Source organism: Triturus cristatus, chromosome 10 (assembly GCF_964204655.1).
Source record: "Triturus cristatus chromosome 10, aTriCri1.1, whole genome shotgun sequence".
Lineage (NCBI taxonomy): Eukaryota > Metazoa > Chordata > Amphibia > Caudata > Salamandridae > Triturus > Triturus cristatus.
This window is the reverse complement of record NC_140593.1, coordinates 55,055,925-55,076,090: the sequence shown is the minus strand read 5'-3', so window position 1 is coordinate 55,076,090 and position 20,166 is coordinate 55,055,925. Positions and strand designations below refer to the sequence as shown.

Here is a 20,166-nt window from a genome sequence, read left to right as displayed (position 1 = left end):
AGACCCTAAAGGGTATGATCAAAGGATTACCTGAAAAGCTCAGGCGAAGATGGGACATCCTTCTACCCTGCCTTCTGTTTGCTTACAGAGAGGTCCCACAAAAAGGAGTTGGCTACAGCCCCTTTGAATTGTTATTTGGGCACCCTGTAAGGGGACCCCTATGTCTGGTGAGGGAAGGATGGGAGGTTCCTCTCAAAAAGCCTAAGCAAGACATAGCGGACTATGTACTTGGTCTCCGCTCCCGGATGGCTGAGTACGTGGAGAAGGCATCTAAAAACCTGGAGGCAAGCCAAGAATTACAGAAAGCTTGGCATGACCAAAAGGCTGTTTTGACTGAGTACCAGCCAGGACAGAAGGTATGGGTGTTGGAGCCAGTGGCCTCAGCAGCACTCCAATACAAATGGTCTGGACCCCATACAATTTTTGAAAAGAAGGGAGAGGTTACCTACTTGGTGGACCTAGGAACTCCCAGGAGCCCCCACAGGGTGCTCCATGTCAACAGACTCAAGGCATATGTTGACAGGGCAGACATGGGCTTGCTCATGGCTACAGATGAGGGGCAGGAGGAAGAGAGTGACCCTCTCCCAGACCTGTTGTCTCAGAACCCTGAAGATGGCTCAGTTGATGGTGTGGCCTTAGGTGGCAGCCTCACTGAACATCAGCAAAATGACTGCAGACAAGTTTTACAGTAATATAGACATATGTTCTCCTTGACACCCAGTCAGACTAACTGGTGTACCCATGTGGTGGACACTGGTGACAGTCTTCCTGTGAAAAGCAAGATTTACAGGCAACCTGACCATGTCAGGGACTGTATAAAGACTGAGGTGCAGAAAATGCTGGAGTTAGGTGTCATTGAGCCTCCAGAGAGCCCCTGGGCTAGCCCAGTGGTTCTGGTCCCCAAACCTCACACACAAGATGGAAAGAGAGACATGAGGTTCTGTGTGGATTACGGAGGACTCAATGCTGTCACCAGGACAGATGCACACCCAATTCCAAGGGCAGATGAGCTCATAGATAGACTGGCTTCTGCCAAGTTTTTGAGCACATTTGATTTGACAGCTGGCTATTGGCAAATCAGGTTAGCTGAGGAGTCTAAGGCCAAAACAGCATTCTCAAACCCAGGAGGCCATTACCAATTTGTGGTGATGCCCTTTGGTCTGAAGAATGCACCTGCCACTTTTCAAAGGTTGGTGAACCAAGTCCTCACTGGGTTGGATGACTTCTGTGCAGCATATCTAAATGATATTGCTGTCTTTAGCTCCACCTGGGAGGATCACCTGATCCACCTGACAAAAGTACTAGAGGCCCTGCAAATATCAAGGCTGCTAAGTGCCAGATAGGGCAGAGTAAAGTTGTATACTTGGGCCACCTTGTAGCTGGAGGCCAGGTTCAACCACTGGAGAGTAAGATAGAGACCATCAAGGACTGGTCCCCTCCAACTACCCAGACTCAGGTCAGAGCTTTCTTGGGCCTGACTGGGTACTACAGGAAGTTTGTTAAGAACTATGGGTCCATAGTGACTCCTCTTAATGATCTGACATCCAAGAAGATGCCCAAAAAGGTTCAGTGGACAGTAAACTGTCAAAAGGCATTTGATGACCTGAAGAAGGCCATGTGCTCTGCACCTATCCTGAAGAGTCCTGACTACTCCAAAGAGTTTATTGTCCAAACAGATGCTTCTGAGTTGGGGGTGGGAGCTGTGCTTTCACAACTTAATGTAGATGGTCAAGACCAGCCCATTGCTTTTATTAGCAGAAGGCTGACCCCTAGAGAGAAACGTTGGTCAGCTATTGAGAGGGAGGCCTTTGCTGTGGTGTGGGCCCTGAAGAAGTTGAGACCATACTTGTTTGGAACTCACTTCAAGATTCAGACCGACCATAAGCCTCTCTTATGGCTAAATCAGATGAAGGGTGAAAACCCCAAACTACTCAGGTGGCGCATTTCCCTACAGGGGATGGACTTTACAGTGGAGCACCGCCCAGGGACTGACCATGGTAATGCAGATGGTCTCTCCCGGTACTTCCACTTAGTACATGAAGACACAACTGGTCAAGGTTAGTCTAATGCCCCTGCGTTTGGGGGGGGGGGGTTGTGTAGGAGAGTAGGGTCTGCTATCCTATGGTCACCCCAAATGTTTGCTTTTGCTTCACTGGTTTTATGACTTAGTGTGGCTGTGGGCCTGCTAATCAGACCCACAGCCCTGCTGCTCTCTCCCTAAATTAATGTCAATGCACACTAGGTGCATTACCAATTGGAACTGGTTCACCTTATTGGACCCTGTAACAGTGTACCCCAGGGGTAAGTTGGTGTAATCACCTCTTACTTAGATATAGTATATCTATATCTAACATATATGGACACATGGTAACCTATCAGTCACTCCTATGGCAGGCCTTAACAATCCTGGAGGCAGAGTGCTTGGTTTCATGTGAGATGAGCTGAGCCTGTCTGCAGCTTTCGGAACAACGTCCTTTAGCTGTTTCATGATATTGCCATACCATATACTCTTAAGTGCATTATGTACCTCGCGGTCAAATGCTAACTTTGGTTTGGCTTTATCAAAACATGTCGAGTAAGGTGTCATACGATTTGGAATACTACCACCTCGCCAATTCTGGCGACGGGGGTAGCATTCCACCCTTCTAGAGGGACACGACATGTCCCTAACCTGAAACCCGGGTAAAGTTAGACAGAGCCTCAGCATCACAAACTGGATGCTGCCACCACAGACACAAGTCTGCCCTCCTGCTGCTGGGAGTCCTTCCAGCTTGGGAGGTGTGGACAAAGGGTTTCCTGTCAGGGGAGGTGCTTGCACCACCCCAGACAGGATTTTGTGTAGTGGGTTAGGGAGGGCTGAATAGATTGAGACATGCCGGGGGCACACAAGGTGTCCCTGTGCATATGCCAGTTCAAGCCGGAGCTGGGGCTCTCCAGCCCCAGTCCTGGCGTGAAATTGGACAAAGGAAAGGGGGTGTAACCACCCCCCTTCCTGGTCCCACCCAGAGGAGGGACCTAGCAGGTAATCCGGCCCCTAGATTTGGAATAAGAGTAGGAGCTGTGTCCCAAGACTTCAGATCATCCTGAAACTCGACTTTAATAAGAAGAACTACTGGACTTTGACGTTCTGCTGCACAGAAGACTGAAGAGAATCTCCCTTGTGGCCAAGGAGTGACCACCCTGTGAATACAGGCAACATCCAGCAACTCAACGACTGCTTTGCCGCCGCCTCCTGATGGAGACCAAGCCCAGAGCCCAACAAGACCCAGACTCCCAGACATCTCTGAGCCAGATCCACAGTCCCTGCAAAGAAGAGACCCGTGGAGGCACCGAGAGACGTGGGACCGGCCATCTTGAAACGTCCACGACAAGCTGACTGCGCAGCACCTGAGGCATCCTCAATGCTGTGCTTTGGGCCCTAGAAGCCCCAACACCGAGCAGCATTTGCACCAAAGACCAGCCCTCCAGCATCAACGAGATCTGCGTGGGGCCCTTTTGCTTTTTGCCACTCAATGTGTCATCCCGGTTACTGGCCAGTTGGCTAGTGGCCATCTTGGCGACAAAAACTACAACTAACACCACTGGTCTGGTTGCTCCAGACTGGCCCTTGCTCCTGTGAAAAGGAGCAGCCCCTCTGACCTTGCTGGCCAGAGCACCAAGCTTTCCTCGATTGCTGCGTGGCTTGCATTAGTCAAGGCCTGTTTGCTCCGATCAAGAAGCCGACACCGCCATCAGCTAGAGCCTTTGTGGGACAGCTTGTGAGTGACTCCTGGACGTCGTCGACCTCTTCACTTCAACGTGGCTGCAGAGACAAGCTTCCCTTCTTCACCTGTTGGCACCCGACATCGCCTGGTTCCTTCCTGGTTCCACGCCGGTCACTGGCTAGTGACTTTGAACACTGTCCCCTCTGCTTACAGGTCGTCTACTCTTCAGATCCATCCTTGGATCCACCCGAACCCTTCCTGCCTGGCCGCCTGCAGCATCTTCATCCTCAGGCTCCATAGACCTGCACGACGAAACCCGACGCACTTTGACCCCTATGCACCCGCTTCCTGTGGGTGAGGTAACGCTGGCACTCCGGTGCTCCTGGGTAGAGAAACATCTCTAGTGTCTAGGTTTCAAGTTGTTAGGTTCTGGTCCATCCGGAAGACTCCTTTTCCTTTAACTTTGTGACTTTTACGCACCCATTGAAATCAATAGGTGCACGCGTGTAACTTCTAACACTGCACACGCATCCTGTGGGCCTCCTGGTCATTAACTACCGTTAGCTCCTTGTCGTCCCAGCGATTCCCTAGGCCCTAGGCCTTCTTTCCTTTCTATTTGTGGTTCTTATACCACTATTTTAGTATATGGTTTAGCTGGCCACCTGGCCCATCCATAATTGTGCAACTTTTGTATATTTAAACACTGCCTTGTTTTAAACGAATGTGCTTCTGTGCTCATAAAGAGTATAGGGGATACTTTTAAGTAAATAAATACATATATATTTTGAATACATATCTGTGTGGTGTCCTTTCATTTGGTATTCAAGGAGGTTACATATGGTAAAACAGCTGGCTTCACATGCCCTCAAGAGTTTAGCCTGCAGACTGCACTGTCCACGCTACCTCTAGGATAGCTGGTCTCTCAAGGTTTACTTCAACCACCACCATAAGGGTTGTTTGGCATGGTACAAGGTGATCACTAGAATTAGTGAGCAGCATATACCAGGACAACTTCTCACAGTGGAAACAGCAGTGTTGTTAGTCGATCCACCTTGTTAGAGGAAACAGAGAGACTCTTCTGCTTCCTCACAATGACGTGCACCGCCCCTCAGATGAGCTGCTTAGACTGCACGAAGAGGTAAGGGGGATTGGTGCTTGGGCGGGGGGATTCTATTTTGGGGCTGGGGGCAGGGGAGGTCGCACAGGGGTAGTGTTTTAGTGTTTAGGGTAGGGAAAGGGCTGGGGCCAGGGGGGTCATGAAGGGTAGTGTTTTAGAGTTTAGGGTAGGGAAAGGGCTGGGGACCGGTTGGGGGGGTCGCACATGGGTAGCGTTTTAAGGTTTAGTGTAGGGAAAGGGCTGGCGGTCTAGGGGTCTGTGCAGGGGTAGGGTTTTAGGAGTTATGGGAAGGGGAAGGACAGGGGGCCAGGGGGAGTTGCGTTGGGGTAGAGGTTTAGGGTTTAGGGCAGGGGAAGGGAATTTCTTTTTAGAAGGGTTGGGGTTGGACTGAGGTGCGCCAGGGACCGGGATTAGGGTTTAAGGTAAGGGTCAGGGAAACCTTTATCACGCATATGCTTTTATCAAACATGCTTTCACAAAATTTTTTGTTGTAAAGGCATGAGTGGTAAAGGCATATTCGTAAAATAAATATGTGTGGTAAAGATTTGCGTTGTAATGGCATCTGCTTTCTACTGCATACGTAGTAAAGGCATGCATCACAATGTGGTCCCAGCACTGACTGGGGAATGAGTGCCCAGAGGCCGGTTTGTCACTTGACAACTGAGGAAGCTCTCATTTTAGGTGACCCCTTTTTTCTTTTTGGTAAAATTTTATTGAGAATTAGAACATTCGTCATGTACAGATATCGTGATACACAGTTCGTCATCTAAAAGGGAGAAATGCTGTATAATATGCAACAAAACAATCAGGTATTACATTTTCATGAATTTCCTTTGTGTCATTTCAAGTTCTACAGTTGGTGAGATGCATAGTTCTCCCCGATAGGCATTCCAGGCCCCCCACTTTTTATCCCACTTCTTAGGGCATCCTCTAGTTTTGTAGACTTCTTTTTCAGCTACCATACATTTGTCCATTTCCGCCACCCAACCAATGAGCAACGGCTTGTCTGCGGCCCCCCATTTCATAGCAATGGCTCTTTTAACCAGGGTGTATCCCAGGGTGGTGAATTGTCGTTCTATGTCGGTAAGGTCATTTGGTTCCCAAATGTTCAGGATTCCCAGTGGGGGTTTCAGCACGATTGATTTGCCCAGTGCGTCTTGCATCTTGTCCGTGGCCCGCTCCCAGATGTATCATATGTAGGGGCAGTCCCATAAAATGTGATAAAATGTGGCAACATAGTTACAGCCACGCAAGCATAGCGCATCTTGCCGGGTCCCTATCTTGGCTAATGTCACCCCGGTAAGGTATGTCCTATGTAGGATCTTCAATTGAATCAATTTAAAGCGTTAGTTAATAGCCGCTTCCCTGGGGGACATCAGGGCAGTCTGCCTGTCCTCATCATCAAGTTGTCCTATGTCTGATTGCCATTTGTCTCTAAGTGTAAGGAAGGGGTCTGGCAGGTTATTGCATAGCTTGCGATAAGTAAGGGAAATGGCCTTAGTATGGAGGGGTTCAGATAGAAGTCGGTCTTCCAGGGTGGACGAGTCCGGGACATTCGACAGGTCTGTTAGAGCTGTATTAAGCGCATGTCAGATTTGTAAATATCTGAAAAATCTCGTTGGGCGCCAGTTTGTGTTTCGCTTGTAGTTCTTTGAATGTGAGTAATTTCCCTTTTTTTAGCATGTCCCCAACCGTGGAGATCCCTATCGTATCCCACCTGTCGAACCCCACTTGATAGCATAATAATCCCAGTTGTTGAGAGGACCATAGAGGCGTAGCTTTTGTCAACCTCCCCGTCCACCCCAAGTGTTTCTTAGCTATCTGCCAGATGGAGATCGTATGAGCCATAGGACCAAGGCATCTCCCCTTACGGGGTTTGGTATATAAGGCTCTGAGATATCCCTCCCTACCAGTCTGATATCTCTCTAGGTGGTATGCTGGGTTCAATGGGGGACTATACAGCCAGTGGTTGGTTGCCACTAATTGTGATGCCCAATAATAAAGGCGCAGGTCTGGGAGTGCGATGCCAGCTCTTCGTCAATTTCCCTAAAGCGATACGTGGCGTCCCCCCATCCCACAACAGCGTACGAACCTCCACCTCCACAGCAACAAAATATGAGTCCGGGATAGGATATGGGCAGTTCTAAAGTGAATAGAGGAAACTCGGTAGTAACGACAGTGGCAATGACCTCCAATGTCTGACATCTTCCTTAAATCTCTGCAGGGGGGCAGCAAGATTTTTTTCGTAAAAGGTTTTGGGATCTGGGGTGATGAAGATCCCCAAGTAGGTGAAACCCTCCCTAGACACTTCTACATTACATCCCTTGGGTAGTCTGGGCGTAGGGCCTTGGGGAACGTAAAGTATTGATTTTGCCCAGTTAATGGCATAGCCGGAGTATTTCCCAAAATTAATAAAAATATTGAGTAGATTGTAAATCGATGCGTACGGGAAAGCTAGATAGACCAGGATATCGTCAGCGTATAATGATATTCTATCCTCAGTGTCTTTATCCCATTTTAGCCCTCGTATTGTGACATCTTGCCTTACCCATGCCGCCAGCGGCTCAAGGACAAGCGCGAACAGCAGAGGGTATAAGGGGCAGCCCTGCCTAGTTCCCCTGCGTAGCTTGAATTCCCTCGAGGTATGATTGCTAACCCACACCTGTCCCCGCAGGTCAGTATACAGCAATCAAACCCAGGCTATGAACTTGGGGCCAAATCCAAAGCATGCGAGCACTTCGAAGCGATATGGCCATTCTATTGAATCAAATGCCATGGAGGCATCTAAGGACATAATCACTGCGTTTTCTTCCAAATAGGGTTGCCTCACAAGCACATTATGTACCCTGCGAATATTTAATGCTGTGTTTCTACAGGTGACAAAACCAGATTGGTCCGCATGGACCAGGGAAGACAATACGGCATTCAAACAGAAGGCCAGTAATTTCACCAGGATCTTAGCCTCTGCATTTATTAATGAGATTGGCCTATACGAGCAGCAACAATTCCCTGCATTCTCGGGTTTACGTATGACTACTATAGATGCTAGTCTTTGATCAGGTGGCAAAATGCCCTTTTCCAGGCTTTCCGAGTACAGAAGGTTAAGGTGGGGGGCTATTTTCACCGCCATGGATTTGAGGAACTCTATCGGGATGCCATTAGGCCCCATCACTTTTCCTGATTGAACACTATATATAGCTTTGCAGAGTTCCTCATCAGTGATATCCGCCTCCAGGTCAGCTTTGTCTGTTTCTGACAGGGAGGGCAAATCACTATCCATAGTGGGAGGCTCTTTTCACACCACTCACTGCGATCATTGAAACGGACATCGTCGGTGCTGGGTCCTGGACGCTGGTAGTTCTCCCCCGCCGCCGTAGCTTCCTGCTTCGCACGGCTGCCGCAGGGGAGACTACAGCTCCCAGCGTGCTCTGCGGCCTTTGACACGCCCACTTGCCGCCAGTTCGCGCCCGGAGGCGCATAAACGCCAGGAACTCCCTCCGCGTCGCGGGACGCGCGCGGGCGTCGCCGGGCTGAGCCCGGGCAGAGGGCGGGCCGTCTGTGGCCGTCAGGGGCCAAAGGAGGCCGGGCTGGGCCGCTCCTCTTAGCACTGCTTTTTGGGACAGTTTTGAACTAATCCCCACTGGCTAATGCCATTTTATCCACTATTTGTCAGTCTTTTGCTCTGTTTAGAGTGTGTTCCTTTTATCCCACATTGTTTGGATTTTAGGTATTTGTGTTAGAGGTTCCTCATTGCTTTTCGCTGTTGGTTTTCTTGGAATCATGGGGAAGCATTCTAAACCTACAGCTAGTCGCCCTATGACCAGACAGCTAGCCAACTCCAATCCGCAGATCCCCAGTCTCACAGCGATAGATAAAATGCTACAGAAGACAATTGGGGTGGTGGCTACAGCCATCGAAAATACCGAAAGACGGCTGTCGATTACTCCGGCATTTAATATGGCCCATCCTTCTGATGGATTGGCTGACTTATCTTCATACCAGGTGGATCCTGATGCGATGTCTTCCATGTTGCCCTCGTTTACACAACTACCGTGCGCTCAGGCACAAATAGATGAGCCAGTTCAAGAGGAAGCTGGGCCATCATCCTCCTCCTTTGTTTCTATTGTGGCTCCCACAAAGCAGGTAAAGCCAAGAAAAAAAAAAACAGAAACTCAGAAAAAGGAGCTTTTTACCAGCCCCCCCTGCAGACAGCCCTGCCCTCTTGGCCCCGACCCATCACCCTCCTACCACTATCCCTCCGACCTGGGTGACTACTTTATTAACTGACCTACAGTCACATATAGATCAGTCCCTAAACCTCCTTTTAAAAACCCTGTCATCCAAAATCGACAGGTTGGTATCTCTAGTTAATACCAAAGGTTTCGGGAAGAAGCAGTTAAACCTAATCTAAAGCATAACATGGGTAGTACGGAGGGTGCTGGTATTCAAGTAACGCTTAACAACCCTACCCCCCTAAGCCAGACACTTTCACCCTCGAACCATTCAACTACGGATCCAGGCCAGCCTCCATCGGTGCACCCATCTGCCCCTTGTCCTTCCGCTGCTGGTTCCCGTATGCCCCCGACTGTGCCCCGAGCCCCTACTGTTGTTTTATCACGTGAGCAGTTCCCCAGCTATAGGGATTTAGCTCCTCGGAGTTCGGACGGGGATAGGACCCTTCCCCTTGGGGGGGGGAACCGAGCCCTACGGAGCCCGGAAGGTTCCCTCCCTCTAGTACAGCTTCCCCCGGAGGCAGCACCTTATGTGATCGTGCTCACAGGAGTACCACCGCTAATGAATGGAAGGGGGGAATCTTACTCTGAATTGAAAAATAAAGTCATCCACTGGCTGTCCAAAAATAGACCATTGGAGGGAGCAGGGAGAGGGGAGATTCTCTTTGTTCGGAGGGTTAACTGGCTGGGGACCCGCTCAAAGGACATTGGTGGGGATTGTGTCCTGATTAACTTCAGGGATCCTAGAGTAGTAGGACACATACTGGAGCAGGGTGGGCACCTCAAAAGGGGAGCCATTGATACATCGCATTTGGGGTATTTTTATTCCATCTCCAATACTCTGAATCCAGTGGATTTACCGTACTTCCATCAGGCCCCTCATAATTCTTACTTTAATATTCCGGTCGAAAACCGTTTCGGCGTGCTCAACGCTGTGGACTGACCATCACCCCTGAGTCTTAGCATGGGAGGGTTTATGCCTTTGGGGGGGAATCAGGCTGGGGATGTTTCTGGTGTGGTGATGGCTCTTCCCTCGGCTGCTCTTGGCACGGAGAGTGGCCCTGGGTTCCCTTCTCCCTCATTTTTGATCTCCAGCGCCATGGAGGGATGCCCCGTGTTGGACCCCCTTGAGCATTCTGCATCCCACAGCCCCCCCTCTTCCCCCCCTCTGGCTGACAGCCCTCCCCGAACACCTATCCGAAGACCTTTAGTTGGGTCTTGGAATGTGGCCGGATTGGAGTCCAAGCTCTCTGATCCCGAGTGGGGAGAGCTAATGGACAATTACGACATCTGTATATTCCAAGAAACTTGGCTACGGTCCATTCCATGGAGGGTGGGTTATGCATCGTTTTCGGCCCCAGCAGTGCAAGGGGTGAGAGGAAGACCTTCGGGGGGGTTAGTAGTATGGGTTGCAACACACCTGGGGTGCTCAGTAAAGTCACTGGATTCAAAGTCCCCCGACATTTTATGCCTGCTACTCACTTTCCCCGCTAGCTACTCGCTGGTAGTAATAAATGTCTACCTGCGCCCCCAGCCGGTACAGTTGGGTCTGTCGATTTTGGGCGCCCTGGAAGATGTTTTACATTCTCTTCCACCCGCGTCCCACAAACTAATTGGTGCAGATCTTAATTGCCACTTCGAACCCCTCCTTGGGATCCCCTCCCCCACCCGCGACGAGGATGAAAGTTATCCAATCCCAGACCTCATCTCCTATCCTACCAAACGCCTTACCCCTCTAGCCCTTGAGATCAATAAGTTTACCATTGCACATTCCTTGCGGGCCTGCAACGGTAGACTCTGCCCGGACGTGCCGGGGTCTTTCACCTTTAATAGATCCGGGAGCTGTTCGACTATCGACTATGTTCTGGTGAACGTGGAATTTTGGGGCCACCTGGCCGCCTTTTCTGTTATTCCACGGGTCGATAGCGATCACAACCTACTGTCACTGGAATTGGTTAACAAGTTAGGTGGCAGTGGATTTTCTAAGCTCCAATCACCATCATATAGTGAGAATCTGGTACTAGTGGCAGGTGGTAGACGGATTAGGTGGGAAAGGGTAGCGTCTGACGACCTAAAGCTTGCTGATATATATAGCACTGTGACCTGCTCTTTGGAAGCAGTCTCCCACCTCTTGAGCCCCACCGGGGATATCCCGCAGTCCCGCCTCCTTGATCTCCAGACCATTCACGAGGATCTTCTTGGCAGTCTGGCTGGCTTCTTCTATAGCCCTACTGCCTCAAAACCAAGACCCCCTAGGCCCGAGCATTGGTTTAATGGTTCCTGTAGGCGGGCTAAGTCTGCCCTGATAAAAGAAGTAAAAGAGGGTACCCTGTTTAGTATCCGGACGGCAAGGGCCACCTACATAAATCTGATCAAGGAAGCAAAAGCCGAGTGGGAGGATCTAAGGTGGCAAAATTTACTGCAAGCTTTAGTAGACCGTGACCCGAGGGCGTTCTGGAACATTGTTCGAACGGGCACGGTAGCCAGTAGCCCTGCAATTATTCCCAATCTCAGCGAGGAGGTCTGGCTTGCTCATTTCCAACCCCTCTTTTCGGTCAGTAATTCCTCGGGTGGCACCGATCCAGGCACCTCACGGATTGATATTGCAACGGACCGGTTGTGCCAGGAAGAAATTGAGAGTCGTCCCTTTTCTCTTTTAGAAATAGAATTGGCCCTCAATTCCCTATCAGTAGGGAAAGCTCCGGGGCTTGACAGGATCCCTGGTGACCTGTACAGAAGTGATGTAAAAATTTGGGCCCCTTACATCTGTGTGTATTTTAATGCCATTTTGCAGGGCCTCAGAATCCCGGACACCTGGTTGGGTGCAGAAATTATACCCATTTATAAAAAATCTTCCCCGCTGGATCCAGCCAATTACCGCCCCATAAGCTTGATTGATGTTTTACAGAAGCTGTTCGCCCGAGTCCTCTTATCCAGATTGCAGTTCTGGATGGAGGATCAACAAATTCTAACCTCCCTTCAGGCGGGGTTCCGTGCTAAGGTTTCCACTATCGATCAACTATTTAGATTACTATTGATCTATTGGAAGTCAGTCAGCATGGGTGCTGGTAATTTGTATTTGATTTTTGTGGACCTTCGGTCCGCTTTTGATATGGTCCAAAGGGAAAAACTATGGGCCCTTCTGCTAGAGATGGGTGCTCCCCCCTACCTTTGCCACTTATTCAAACGCCTCCACTTAGGCACCTATGCAAGGGTGAGATACGGGAGGTGTGGGGAAATCTCTGGGCCATTTCCGGTTGAGAAGGGTGTGAGGCAGGGCTGTGTCCTGGCCCCCACCCTTTTCTCCCTCTTCATTAATGGGTTGATTGAGTATCTTCTGCGCACCGCTAACCTGGACTCCCCTGTACTGGCGGGGCGTAAGGTCCCGGCCCTAATGTTCGCTGATGATACGCTCTTGTTATCTCAATCTTACATGGGCATCCAGCGTACATTAGAGGCCTTCTGCTCCTTTTGTAAAATCAGGGATCTGGAACTGAATCTTTCCAAAACCAAATTTATGGTTTTCGGTTCTAATTCATTTAATTGCCCCCATCCTAAACTGGGAGATGTTGAGCTGGATAGGGTTGCCACTTTTGAGTATCTGGGGGTGACCCTTAATGATAAAATGAATTGGGGGTCCCATTTGGCGAAGGCAAATCTGAGACTAGCCCAATCAGTGGGGGGTATCTTGAAGGTGTTTAACAACACCTCTTTTAAACCTTTGGGCCCCCCTATGGAAATCTATAAAACCCAAGCCAGAGGAGGAGCGCTTTATGGAGCTGAACTATGGGGATATTCCATCCCCGCTTCCCTCTCATCTATTGAGAACTCCTTTATTAGGAGATTGCTGAAACTACCTGTCAGCACCCCATTAACCCCTTTGAGATGGGATTTGGGTCTGGTTCCCATAGAAGAGATTGCCCTGAACCATCCTCTCCAGTTCTGGAGGCGTCTTTGGTCAACGCCTGAGTTGGTAAGCTATAGGTATGATCTTGGTGATATATTGGCAAGGGGAAAATCGGATAAGATCCCTTGGCTTGCCTACATAAAGAACCTCTGCAACCTAATTGGGATGGGGAACCTATGGTCCGCCCCGGAAGAGACCTGCCGTGCACTCTCGAAGAATTCACTGCGGGAGGTCTTGAAATCTTATAGGAAGGGAATTCTATTCCACTCCTCCCTGGGTAGGCTTACTGACACTTTTCTGGATACTAAGTTTAGTCCCCAGTTTGAAGTCTTCCTGGACGTTATCCAACCACCTTTGGCAAAGAAACTCTACATCCAGTTCAGACACGGCTCGCTACCGCTGAGGGATCTCACACATAGATGGTCCAACGTGGTGGATCCCGTTAGCTCGTGTCCTCTATGTACTGCTACCTGTGAAACAGAGCTGCATGTCGTTCTCTTCTGCCCTCTATATATTATTGCAAGAAAAAAGTGGGTCGTCCAGTTATGCAAGTCTAGGGGTCTCAGGGACCACAAGGAGGTGTTTAGAATTTTGAAATATGATACTACTCCATTGATAGTGTTTGCAATGGCCAAATTTCTTCTCTCAATGTGGTTTACAAGGTCCAAATTTATGTCTTCTGCCACTCATCTCTCCTGATTTTAGTATTACCTACATTACCATTACAGTACTTTGAGGTGTAACGTGTATATCTTTGGCCCTGGATCAATTTTTAATAATTGGTTTTCGTGGAAAAGATCACGTTTTTTCACTGTGTATGTTTTATGAAACTATTTTAATGTTTTAATGGATTACACTCTACACAATGTTATTTAATCATGTTTAAATGTATATATGTATTTATGTCTTTTTATGGTATTTTACCGAAATAAAAGCTTTGACTGACTGACTATCCATAAGTAGTTGCCGGGAGTCCTCCAACATGTATGTGGTAGAGGGCCTGTATACCTTCTCCAAATGGTCTGCGAACATATCTGCAATTTCCTTCGGGTCAGATAGTTTTGCTCCCATGTCGGTGGATAATTTGGGCACCCATCTATGTTCTTGTTCCCGACGCTCGAGCCAAGCCAGCATCTTACCCGCTCTCTCCCTCATCGCATACACTCTGTGACTTGTGGACAGTAATCGCGCACTCGCCTTTTCTCGCACAAGGGCTTTATATTCAAGACGGTTAGTAGTTAGGCGGTGCGCTGTGTCTGCACTGGGCGAGGAGTTATGGAGCGACTCTAGACGTTGTAGGTCACTCTCGATTTCAAGTATGTGCTCGTTGTGATGCCGAATATGGAAAAACAACAGTTGATGGACAGAATGCAGAACAATGTCATACATTCACCCCAGTACAGAGATCTGGGCCTAAATCCATAGTTTTTTTGCTCACCACGCCACCCCAGTTTAGACCATATGCAAATCAGTCTTGACCCTGTGCCTCATGGGAACAGTCCAGCCCGAACTTTAGCATGGCTTTGTACGCCTCTCAAATTGTCTGACTCCACCGACCCAAGCTTTTCCGCGAAATAGTGATCAGTCTGTTCAGTCAGTTGTTCCCTGATGTCGGGTATCTTAAGAAGCCACGGGTTTATCACTGTGGAGCTACGTTGTCTCGGGCGGTGGAAGGTTAGTTCGACCCACACCGGGGAATGGTCTGTATTGCCACGCGGAAGCCCTCGGGATTGTGAAAGTGGCCTACATCTGTCAGAAGTGTAAGGAAGTAGTCTATCCGTGACATGCTCTTGTGCGCATTGGAATAGTGGGTATAGTATGTAATTTGTGATTGCAATGAGTGCCATACATCCGTGAGTCCCATAGCCTGAGTAAATTCCGCCATGAGAGTGTTTGGTCTAGTAGTCGGTCGCTGGGGGTGTCTATCTACTCTATCATCCATGGTCAAGTTAAAGTCACCCCCCATTATCAAGGTGCCATCCGGCAATTCCAACAATAATTTACCTAAGACGCAAAGCGCTTCTTCTCCCAACGCAGGGGGGAGATACACCGAGATGACATTCAACACTTTCCCCTCCCAGGTGGCCTCCAGAACTGCAAATCTGCCCTATGGGTCTGCCCAGGTACGAGTGGGTGTAAGAGCTAGGCCTTTACGAATTAGGATAACAGTCCCCCTGGAGCCAGAGGTAAACCCCGTGTGTACCAGTAACTTATATCCCCACCTGCTGAGGGCCTTGCAACTATTACCTATGAGATGGGTTTCTTGCAGCAGGACTATATCTTGTGCGTATCTCTTTAAGTACTGTGACACTACACCCCTCTTTATTTTGTTTCCTAGGCCGTTGACATTCCACGTCAAGGCGGACAGTTTTATATCAGTGACCGTTGGCATTGTGAAGTAAAGGCGTTGTCATAGAGGCGCAGAGATATATGTTCCAGTGGGGGCTGGATACCCATTGTGGGGGATCGAACAACTGCATATCTTTTAAATGACATCACTATCGAACTGTCACAACTTACCAAGCCAGTTAGGGTTCTCACTGCATCATGACAATTAACAATAACAAAAACTTCAACTTTCCATCCACTCCCCCCCCACACCCTGCCCCCCTGCCAGTGGATTTCAAACTGCCCTCCCCCAACAAGGCAGAGTGCCTGTCGCCCCCCCACCCATGTACGGGTGCCTGGTGTACAACCTTCCCACCCTCACCGTAACTGAAGGATGGATATATGTTACACAACAGTCAGAAAAATCCTGGTGAACCTCTCAGCGATTTCCTTTTGAACATATCTTAAAATGCCAGTGATGCCGCCCAGTTTACTATGATAATTTCCCTCCTATCGGTCAACCAGGGGCCTCTGTCATATATCCCCCATCCCCACCATACCTTCATTAGCTCGCAAGGGTCCCAAGTGTCTCTTAGGTTACAACCAGGAGCAGTGTCCTGCCTCCTACCCTCTCACCCCTTCGAGTCCGAGGTGTTCTCCCCATGAGTCGTGTCCTCACGATGTTCCGCTCCGTTGTTCGGTGGGCCGCTCCAGGGCCTGTTGTTTCTGCCACTGTTCCGATTCCCTACCCTTCACCATCCTTCCAGCCAGTCCCAGGTGTCTTCTGGGGATGAAAAGAACCAGGTCTTACCCTCCGATTCAACCCGGAGCTTTGCAGGGAAGAGCATAGAATAATTTCCTTGTCCCGTAGCGCCTTCTTAACTGCCAGAAAGCTGCGTCGTTGGGCCTGCACTTTGGTCATGAAGTCCGGGAAGAATGTGATGGCACTATACTCTATTTGTAAGGGCGGTTTGGCTCGAGCCGTTTGAAAGATCACATCACGGTCTCAGAAATTGAAGACTCTCGCAATGATAGGTCTCGGGGGAGCCCCAGGTTTGGGCCGTACCCCGGGGACTCAATGGGCTAATTCAATAGAGAAATAATCAGAAAGGTCTTTCAGCTGGAGCCTCTTTATCACCAGATCTTCTACAAAGAGGTCTGCCGCGGGTCCCTCCGCTCGCTCCGGGACCCCCAGAATGCGTATGTTGTTTCTGCGTGCCCTTCCTTCATAGTCATCAAGGAGTCCTTCCATTTTCACCTGCTGGTCTTAGAGCTGGGCTACTTGTTGTTTAAGGAGGTCCGTGTCAGACGTTAATGTAGCAGTGGCGTCTTCCACATCTTTTACTCTAACATCCATTTTGCGTAGGTCCGCAATGATGAGGGAGATCTCTATGCTGACAGTGTCAATCCGAGTCTCCAGAGATGTCTGGACTCCCGCGATAGCCTCCATAACGTCCTGAAGGGTAGGATCAGATTGAGGAGACTTTGGATGAGAGTCATTTGTCCCATCCTTGGCAGCCATGTCGGATTCATCACCTGTCTTCCCCCATGCAAATTTGGCAAGTGTCTTTTGGGCCTGTGTCTTAGGTCCTCTGCCGCTGGCCATTGCGGGGTGTGAACGCCCACTCTGTGGATCCTGTGCCGGTACTCGCCGCCGCCTGCCCAGGGAAGGGAGAATCACTACGTCCCTCCCCGTCGGCCTGTCGGTTTTCTCGATTAGCTAAACAATGGTAAAGTCCAGTAGGTGAGCGCCACCGAAATTGGCTCAGGGACATCCTGGGGTCTAGCAAACAAAGGATTAGGGGGTGTGATAGAGCTTGTAGGCGAAGGCAGGTATATTCTTGCGGTATGGTGAAGTAGGGCGGGACTCAGATATTCTCCTGCACTTTACCCCAAGGCGTGCTCATATGGGCACGTGTCCGCAATCCTCATGGTCACATTCGGCGTGGGCTATCAGCTGTCATGCAGGCCTTCAGCAACACCACAATGCAGCAGCCTGACAGTATGGCTCAATGAGGTGTTAGCTTTATACATTGAGAGTCCCAGGACACCGGGGGGGTCCCCAGCGCCACTAGGCCTCCGACCTAGGCCTCAATTAGTACAGGGTCTGCTCCAACGTTGTGAGTGGCATCAGGTGGGTCTTCCAAAAATAATGGGCTGCCACCGAACCCTCCAGGCGAGCCCCTGCTTCCTTTACCAGGTCCACTCACCACCTCAATCAGGAGCGAAGTCTACGGCCACCACGCCACCCCCATCAGCGCCTCTGGGGTCTCGCCTAATCTTCAGGCCCACAGTGGATCAACAATACGATAGGCGCGGTCCCTGGCCCAGCAAGATGGCACTCTGGCCGGTGGGGAGTCCGAAGTCGATCAGGGGGACTCCGACCTGCAGCTAGGCCTCAAGCCGGGGCCTCGATTTGTGAGCAGGCCGAGGGGGAGGGACGCACAACACCCTCCACTCATGCGCCTCACCTCCAGCTGTAGAAACGGGATGCATACGGCCCTCGGCAGGCTCCGGCGTCACGGGAGGTCGCCACCGAGCCCCCCGGGTGTCCCCGCACTCTACTCGCAGCTCCTTCACCTCAGCCGCAAAGGCCTCAGGAGCGGGCCGCCTTGTTGTTGCCGGCTATGTACCAGGGGCGCCGTTCCGCTGCTGCTGGTCACCGCAAATCGGGCTCAGGGCACCCGAAACAAACCTCGCTGGTGTCCCCAGGATCTTGCCCCTCACATCGAGAGGATGGCAGTCAATTTTAAGCAGGATAGTCGGAGAAAACGGCGAGGATGGCGGAGCCGCTTCAGAACGCGGCCATTCTGCTCGGCTGCTAGCCACGCCCCCCCAGGTGACCCCTTTTTGAGGCTGCTCCAACCCTTAACACCTTAGCTACATTTTCTGATGGGAATTCAGGTATATGTCGGGTTTCCTTGTGGCAAAGCATTTCCCATTGGCTTCCTCTTTGTGGGAATTGTGTTTTATTAGGTCTATGCAAATTGTATTAATATGAGAAAATGTCGCCTGGTGGAGGGCGGGCAGGCACAGGATAGGGGGGACTAAACTAAGATGTGGAGGTACTAGGAGGCCAGGGAGGGGCAGTAAATATGTTATCAGACACATCTAGAGGCCTGGTGACCCCAAGAGGGTGGAGTGTTAGGGGAGCTGGCTATGATGTTTAAGTTTTGTATTAGTAAGATTGTTAGGATACTCTATAAAACAGGGAACCAGGTGCAGCAATTTATTGTAATCCTGGACCAATTTCACTAAACTAGTATTTTGCAAGCTGCATTGATTGTATCCTTCTGTTCAACAGCAATGTTTGCCAGAATTTAGTTTTTAGGTCTCCTGACTACATACAGCTATGTAAATACATTTGAGGAGCTTCAGGTCAGCCCTCTTCGGTGAATGGTTTGTTTGAGTGACATTCACATTTTGTTCCCGCCCACAGGAAATATGAAGCATGGCGCAATAGCTCAGTTCACTTCAGCCATTGGTTCTTTCTTTTGCCCTGTGAGTGACAGCATTTTGCCTTAGCCTATGTGCATCCACCTGGAAATGAATGCACTTGATTGCCAGGTGAGCCGCTCCGTCACTTTACCCTGATTCCTTTACTCATTAATACCCTCTTGACCATTTCTTTTACTTTAGAGCTCCCCATAGCTCCCGCTCCAGCTCTGCCGGGCTGCTCCCCTTGCAAAGGCACTCGTAGGCCATTGCCTGTTTTTCAGCGTGCCGAGCAGCTCCCCAGCCAGTGCTTCCAGGGCGCTCTTTCCTATGCAGTATTTCATAGCCAACTGAATTTAAACTGAGTGGCCATCTTGGAATGGTATTGTACACATACCATTGTATTACCATTCCAAGGTGTCTGTCAGGCTTAGAATCAATGTGGGCGGCCATCTAAGAGAAGTAAAACAATGATACTTTATGCAAAAAACCATTACAGGAGGGCTAATTTTATATTTATTTGCAATCACATCCATATGGCTGCCCACATTAAGTCAGCTACGTTTCCTTTATTTTATACTGGTTTTATTTTGCTTACATGTCTTTGCATTAAAATAATGAAAACACCTCAACTGAAATGAATATAGTTGGCAAGGTCAGACCTAATGAGTTTGCCAATGCTTGTTTTAACAATGTAAAACAACAGGCCTGTCCTTGCTGGGAGACAGGATAACAAAAGAGGGATGCGGCGCCATTGACCGACGGAATACTCACAGAGTTACCAAGAAATGAACAGAGAAAACAGGTGAGCAGCTCTGTATGGAAATGATGCTAGGAAGGCTGGGAGGGCTGGGGACGTGCCAGTCGCTTGTCTGCCCCAGCCCTTACAGCTTGAATAAATGCCAGAATTTCCTCAAAACTATGGATTATTTGCAGACAAACTGGGCTGGAGGTTTCTGTTCAAAACCCGGTAATGGGAGTTAGTCCTTAAGAGGCAGAAACCAGCAGAGATCCTATTTTGGGGTAAAGTACCTTATCTTAGTGATAGGAATGAAGAATAAAAGCCTGCCTCAGGTCCAGTGAAGACTGTGACTGCTCACTGAGCCAGGCAGAGGCCTGCCCGCTTGTGTTATGTGTCTTGCAAAGCATTTACCACTGATGCCCTGGAGGTACCATCCTTGTTCAGGGGCTGCTTCAGAACTACTCAGAAATGTCATCAGTAAATCACAAAAGGAGGAACTCAGAACCACTTTATGTACTTAAGCGAAGGACCTAGTGTTATCTCATGCAATTGTAAATATTCCATGCACAGCAGCTGAGTACAACCAACGGAACATGCCCACCGGGGCCACACTGGTAGTTTACCTGGATGTGTCTGAGACTGGAAGGTGGGTCGGGTCTCCGGCCTCAGGCCCTGCTCCCCAGCTGCAGAACCTGCGGGGA

The 20,166-nt window shown here is 49.7% G+C and overlaps 1 protein-coding gene across 3 annotated transcripts in view; it reads right to left on the bottom strand.

Moving 5' to 3' along the window:
- Window positions 1-20,166, bottom strand: part of LOC146788821 (BTB/POZ domain-containing protein KCTD12-like) — a 731,043-nt gene that overhangs the window by 142,155 nt on the left and 568,722 nt on the right. For all 3 annotated transcript variants that reach the window (XM_085630400.1, XM_085630401.1, XM_085630405.1), the window contains one exon: window positions 20,089-20,157. In XM_085630400.1, the coding sequence (XP_085486526.1) occupies window positions 20,089-20,157 (69 nt within the window). The remainder of the gene's footprint in view (window positions 1-20,088; window positions 20,158-20,166) is intronic.